We start from the raw sequence: 6,902 nt of genomic DNA on the forward strand, positions 1-6,902 counted from the left end.
GTGATATATAGATTATATTGACAATATCATTTTACTTAAAGAGAAACTATGCTAAGGGGACCAAGCCATAAGGATACTTAAGAAAAACACACATTTCCACTTCACATATACCTAAATGAGTAAAGTGTATTTCAGCTCCACTATTAGGTCATTTTCAGGTGTTGCTTTGGCCTCAAATATAAGGCCCTAACATACCTAATTAGTAGTATTTCACTAACATTCCTAATAATTTTAATGAAACAAGAAGCAATGAACTTTAATCTTATGAGCTACTGCACAATGAATGTAGTTTCTAGAAATCAAGAGGTAGATAAATATAAGAGAATATGATACAAATTTTTTAACATGACATGAAAAAACCTTAGGCTAGTAACTTCAATAGCATAACAATAGTTGGAAATTCAATAAAACTGGTCTCATTCAACTTCTTCAACTTCATCCAAAGCATAGTTATTTGTCGATACATTGGCATAGTTCACTTTGTTGAATCGAACCACGACAGGGTAGCGAGTGTTGGGGTCCTACACAACGAAGACAAATCAATCAAACAATATCTAAGTTACCAATGGATTATGTGAGAAAATTGAACTGGTTTAGTTGAAATTGTGTTTGAGGTCACTAACTTGATCAACAGTAACAACAGAACCAGTTCCTTTGTACCAGTAGGATTCTTGCCTAAGAATCTTCACCTGTTGTATACAATGAAATATCATAAGCTAAACTTGTTGCTAGAACTTCAATAGTATTTCTAAATATTTCAATTCTATATCATGTATCTAGATATGATAACCAATTCAGCTTGTATATTACTCACCTTAGCACCCCTCTTGGGGCCAATTGGTGGTGGCTTGGGCTTAGTAGCAGTGTCACCGGCGGGAGAAGCGGCGGAAGGGGCTGCAGCTTCTGCAGTATCTTCAGATGCCCTGACAACAAGTCTAGAACTAGCAATATTGTTGGATTTTATAGGAAACATCAACATGTTAGTCCTGGAAGAGAGTGACGATGCTGTGTTGTTGGCAGCAACATTAAGGGACAAGACAAATCCACAAGCTGCTGATGCCATGCTGCTGCTAGCCATGGATAACTATCGCTTTGTGTGCGTTTCTCTCTCTGGTAATGTTAAAAGTTGGGAAAAGGGAGAATTGGAGATTGAGATGAGAAGAGGGTTTGAGTGAGTGAAGTGTGTTCGTTTGGTGGTTTATTTTGGAGGAGAATTATCTCATCCTCAGAAACTTTAGTGTCGATCGTTTCATCCACTACGGTGATGACACTTGAGCACCATATCTTATTTCTTTGGATAATGTTGTCATAACTCACAACTCATTCGTTTTATTATGGGAAATCAATGGGTGGTCTTTGAGCATAGTAACTAACACGGTAGTGTTTCCAAAGTTAAAAACACGTTCAACATATATATATATATATATATATATATATATATATATATATATATATATATATATATATATATATATATATATATATATATATATATATATATATATATATATATTTGGAATTTGTGATACTATAAATAAAACTTAACACACCCATACTTCTCAATAATAAATAATAAATTTTTATGGTGTACAAGGTGAAGAAGATGGAGATGGAAGAAGAGAGAGAATAATAAATTTTCACTATTTTTATAAAATGGTTACAGCACTATTGACAGATACACTTGTTTATATATACAAACAATAATGTCACGTAGGCAAAATGTTAATCTACACTAGATAGGTTAAGCTTAACAAAACTAATACTACAATCATGAAATATGAATTACTTCTAACATCATCCCTTAATTCATATTCAGCTAATCAAAATTAACAACATCAATTTCATACTTCAAGTGGAGAAATTGATCAGTCTTGATCGCTTTCGTCAAAACATATGTCAGTTGCTTCTGCGTACAATATTGCGTAACTTATAGCACTCCATTTTGAACCTGACTTCTCAGAAAGTGATAATTAATCTCAATATACGTACTTCTCTCATGCAACACTGGATTCTTGGCAAGATTGATTACATACTTGTTATCAATCATGAGCTTCAGAGGCTTGTTTATCTTGATCTTGAGATCCTGCATTAAATTCAGAAGCCAAACAACTTGACATGCAACCACATCACCTGCAATATATCCAGCTTCACAGGTTGACAAAGAAACAATTAGTTGCTTCTTAGAACACCAAGAAATAGGACCTCCTAGATACTTAAACAAATATCCAGAAGTACTTCTTCTGTCAACTTTGTCTCCACACCAATTAGAATCTGAGTAACACATCAACTCTGAATTAGCCTTTTCACCAGAAGGGAAGAAAACTCCGTACTTCAGAGTCCCCTTAATATATCTCAGAATCCTGACATCAACTTGGCAATGAGACAACTTCGGTTTACTCATGAACTTACTAACCATTCTAACTACATAACAAATATCAGATCTAGTATTACACATGTATCTTAGAGAGCCAACTAACTGCTTGAAAGTCGTAGCATCTAATCATCACCCTCAAGATTAGAATTCAGTTTGTGATTTGTTTCTGAAGGTGTAACCGCAACCTTACGATTCAGCAGGTCAAATCTCTTCAAAAGCTCAAGTTCATACTTCAGTTGATGCAAAATAATACCCTTCTCAGGGTACATAATCTTCATTCATATAAAATATAACATATTTCTCATATCAGTCATCTCAAACTCATTCATCAGCACCTTCTTGAACTTAACTATCTCATATTCACAACTTTCTGTTAGCAATATGTCATAAACATACAAATGTATTGAATCATATTGCCTTCAGAAGTATGATGAACATAGACATCTTACTCCATCTCACACTTTTTGAATCCTTGGTGCTTGAAAAATGAATCAATTTTCATATTCCAAGCTCTAGGAGCTTGTTTCAGTTCATACAATGTTTTATGTAACCTGTACAACATCCCTTCCTGATTCTTTTTCATAGATCCAGAAGGTTGTGACACGTTGAGGTATATATATATATATATATATATATATATATATATATATATATATATATATATATATATATATATATATATATATATATATATATATATATATATATATATATATACATACATAATAAAAGTTTATTATAAAATATGTGGATTACTTATTTTTCCTTACCCCTCAATAAACATATACAATTATTCAAATTGATTTAAAAGATAATAATATGAAAAATTAAATTATTCTTGCAAAACAACTTAAACGCTCCATTGTTTTTCGAATTGCATGCATCTTGTAATTCATCTATCACTCTTTAACATATAAAATTTGCAATATTAATAGACTAAAATGAACTGTTTCTTTGAAGAACTTGGGACATTGAACCAAATTATATATGTTAAAGAACCAGAGATGAATTACAAGATGGATGCAATTCGAAAAATATTGATTCATCTAAGTTGGTTTTCAAATATAGCATAATTTTCAGATTATCATTTTTTAAATCAATTTAAATGAATGCATGTTTAGTGAGGGGTTGGTGAAACAAATTAGCTACATACGATATAATAAACTCAACTAGAATTAAAAAATGAGGAAAATATTTTTGTGAGATATTGGATCGAACTCTAATACGGTCAAATGATAGCTTCTTGGTTCGACAATTCCACAGAATCATTAACATGTCGTCGAAGTCTGTTCACATGTTGTAGTCGAAGTATACTATAATTGTTAGCATATCGAATTAGGCTTGTTTGTTATGCTCAATTGTTTAAGTTGGCTTGTTCTCTAAGTTAGCTTGTGTAATGGGTCTGTGTGTAAAATCCCATTAGTTTAGTGTGTTAGTTTTCTTATGAATAACATACTAGTCTCTCATCATTGCATAACATAAATCCTAATTAGGGTGATTGAGGTTATTTGTTATTCTGTAACATTTGTTATCTTATTTCAAAGAGAAAGTAAAAAATAACCGTTTATAACCAACTTGTTGTGTTCTTCTTGCTTCCCTTTTTTCTACCCTTGAGAGTTTCTTGCCGATTAAGAAATCGATTATACTTTGTTATTCCGGTATCGTTTTCACAACAAATTGGTGCGGTGAGCTTGGAAAAGATTCCGTTAACAAAGTATGAGATTGAAAAGTTCACCGGAGTGAACGATTTTGGTCTATGGCGCTTGAAGATGAAAGCCCTACTGGTTCAGCAGGGTTTTTTAGAAGAGTTGAAGGGATTTTTAGTCATGGATGTTGTGTTAACAGACAAAGAAAAAATGAATATGGTAGAGAAATCCCACAATGTCATCTATTTGATCCTTGGTGATAAGGTTCTTCGATAGGTTTCGAAGGAGACGATGACGTCGGGCTTATGGGTGAAACTCAAAAAATTGTACATGACCAAATCATTGGTCAATCGCCTCTAGCTGAAGCAAGCTCTGTATGTATTCAAGATGAGTGAAGACAAAGTTCTGACTGAGCAGCTGGATATGTTCAACAAGATGATTCTTGATCTTGAAAATATTGATGTCAAGATCAAGGATGAAGATCAATCATTGTTTGTTGTACGCTTTGCCCATATCACATGCTCACTTCAAAGAAACTCTCTTGTATAGAAGATAGTCTCTAACCTCTGAAGAAGTTCAATCAGCCTTGTATTCTAAGGATTTGAACAAATGAAAGGAGCACAAGCCATCTTCTACTGGTGAAGGTTTGTCGGTTAAGGCAAAATTCACAAAGAGAGATGGCAAGCTCGACAAGAAGAAGGGTAATAGTCAGCAGACGTCTTAGAGTGGTGATGCATCCGGTATTCAGTATTATCACTGTAATAAGGAGGGACATACAAGAAAAGTGTGTCTTGAACTCCTGAAAGATCATGGAGGTAAGGATAATGGCAACACAACCATTGTCCAAGATGATTTCGACTCATCTGATTTTCTTGTGGTTTCAAGCGACGACTCGAGTAAATATTGGATTATGGAGTCAGGTTGCACTTGACACATGACTCTAAACAAAGACTTGTTCGAGGAACTATGTGATGAAGATGGTGGATATGTATTTCTTGGAAATAATAAAGCTTGCAAGATTGCAGGTGTTGGATCTGTGAGATTCAAGCTCCATGGTGAGTCGATAAGGTTATTGACTAAAGTCAGGTATGTACCTTATTTGAAGAGAAATTTGATTTCTCTTGGTGAATTCGAAAAGAAAGGATATGTTTTCTAAGGAGAGAAAAGTATTCTAAAATTCAGGAAGGGGTCGTAGGAAGTCTTAAGATGCGTGAAGAAACAAGGCTTATATACCCTTGAGGTTGAAGTTATCAGTGATTCTGTAGATGTTGCATCCACGAAACCTTTGTCGAAGATAGAAATTTGGCACATGAGATTGGGCCATGTCAGTGAAAAGGGTTTGGTCGAATTAGGGAAACAAAATTTACTTGGTGGAGACAAAGTCAAAAAGCTGAAGTTTTGTAAACCGTGTGTACTTGGAAAATCTTGCATAGTGAAGTTCAATAAAGGAAAACAAAGAACACATGGATCCCTTGATTACATCCATGCTAATCTTTGGGGGCCTACAAGGTGTCCATCACATTCAGGAGCAAGGTATTTTATATCCGTAGTTGATGATTATTTCAGAAAGTTATGGGTATTCATCCAGAAGACTAAGGATGAAACTTTTGAGAACTTCAAAAGTTGGAAGACTCTGGTCGAAAATCAGACTGGCAGAAAGGTCGAGAGGTTGAGAACCGACAATGACATTGAATTTTGCAATGAGGCGTTCGAAAGTTTTTGTGCAGCCTCTGGTATTGCAAGGCACATAACTACTGAAAGTACTCCCCAATAAAATGGTTTGGCTGAAAGGTTTAATCGAACCATTTTGGAAAGAGTTAGATGCATGTTGACTAGTGATGTGTTAAAGAAGGTGTTTTGGCCAGAGGCTGTTTCGACAGCAACATATCTGATAAATATATGTCCTTCAACCGTGTTAGATATGAAAACACCTGACGAAGCTTGGTAGGAACACCACCAGATCTCGATAAACTTAGAGTATTTGGTTGCATGGCCTATGCTCATATTAGGCAAGATAAGGTCGAACCTAGAGATCTGAGATGCATGTTCATGGGATACCCTGAAGGAGTCAAAGCTTATAGGCTAAGGTGCCTAGAGCCAGGTCACAGGAGGTGTATTACCAGTTGAGAATTAGTTTTTAATGAAGCTGAGATGGCTTTCAAAAAAACTGACGACGTTAGTCGAAGTGCACATATATTTGAAAAAGAGCTGGAACATGAAGAGATTCATGTTGAGGCAGAGCACATCGATGTTGAATTGCGTATCCCATATAAAGTCAAAGAAGAAACACAAGATGCTGAAGATATTGAGGAAGTTGAGGAAACTGTCGATGACTACCCGTTGGCAAGAGATAGCCCGAGATGAGTCATCAAGCCACCAAAAAGACTTGGGTATGGAAATCTCATAGCATATGCCTTAATCTCTGCAAGTGAGGTTCTAGATGAAGAACCTAGAGACTATAAGGAAGTTATGAGGAGTCAAAATAAGACTGGATGGTTGAAGGCCATGGATGATGAGATGAAGTTTCTTCATGATAACCACACATGGGAACTAATCAAGAAATCTGTTGGAGCCAGGTTAGTCAGTTTTAAGTGGATTTTAAGGTACATAAATGGGCCTCTGAACAGAGTCCTGATTTATGGTGGAGCATGTAGTGAAAATAGTAAAGCAGAAATCAAAGGGTATGCCGACTCTGATTATGCAGGTTGTATGGACTCCAAAATATCTATTTATGGATATGTGTTAACTGCGTTTGGAAGAGAAATCAGTTGGAAAGCAACACTTCAGAAGGTTGTTTCCTTATCAATTAATTGAAAATCTATTTATGGATATTGCCATCACTAAAGCTGTGAAAGAAGCATTGTGGCTTGAAGGTTTTGTTA

General features: G+C 35.1%; 1 protein-coding gene across 1 annotated transcript; it reads right to left on the bottom strand.

Annotated features, from left to right (window-relative positions):
• Positions 1-286: 286 nt before the first annotated feature.
• LOC127093202 (photosystem I reaction center subunit IV B, chloroplastic) lies at positions 287-1,383 on the bottom strand. Its single transcript, XM_051032102.1, has 3 exons — positions 815-1,383; positions 624-689; positions 287-521 (listed from the first exon to the last, which is right to left on the bottom strand). Exons 1-3 carry the CDS (start codon positions 1,076-1,078, stop codon positions 417-419), a joined length of 435 nt encoding a protein of 144 aa, XP_050888059.1. The 5' UTR covers positions 1,079-1,383; the 3' UTR covers positions 287-416.
• Between the last annotated feature and the right edge of the window lie 5,519 nt (positions 1,384-6,902).

This window comes from Lathyrus oleraceus, chromosome 6 (genome assembly GCF_024323335.1).
Source record: "Lathyrus oleraceus cultivar Zhongwan6 chromosome 6, CAAS_Psat_ZW6_1.0, whole genome shotgun sequence".
Taxonomy (NCBI): Eukaryota; Viridiplantae; Streptophyta; class Magnoliopsida; order Fabales; family Fabaceae; genus Lathyrus; species Lathyrus oleraceus.

What these genes read in the sequence shown, in the direction of transcription:
- LOC127093202 (XM_051032102.1), bottom strand. Translation starts at nt 1,078, where the DNA reads ATGGCTAGCAGCAGCATGGCATCAGCAGCTTGTGGATTTGTCTTGTCC. An exon ending in GCCCCAAGAGGGGTGCTAAG is followed by an intron (nt 690 to 814) that starts GTGAGTAATATA and finishes TGTATACAACAG; the next exon opens with GTGAAGATTCTTAGGCAAGA. An exon ending in CTGTTGTTACTGTTGATCAA is followed by an intron (nt 522 to 623) that starts GTTAGTGACCTC and finishes TTCGTTGTGTAG; the next exon opens with GACCCCAACACTCGCTACCC.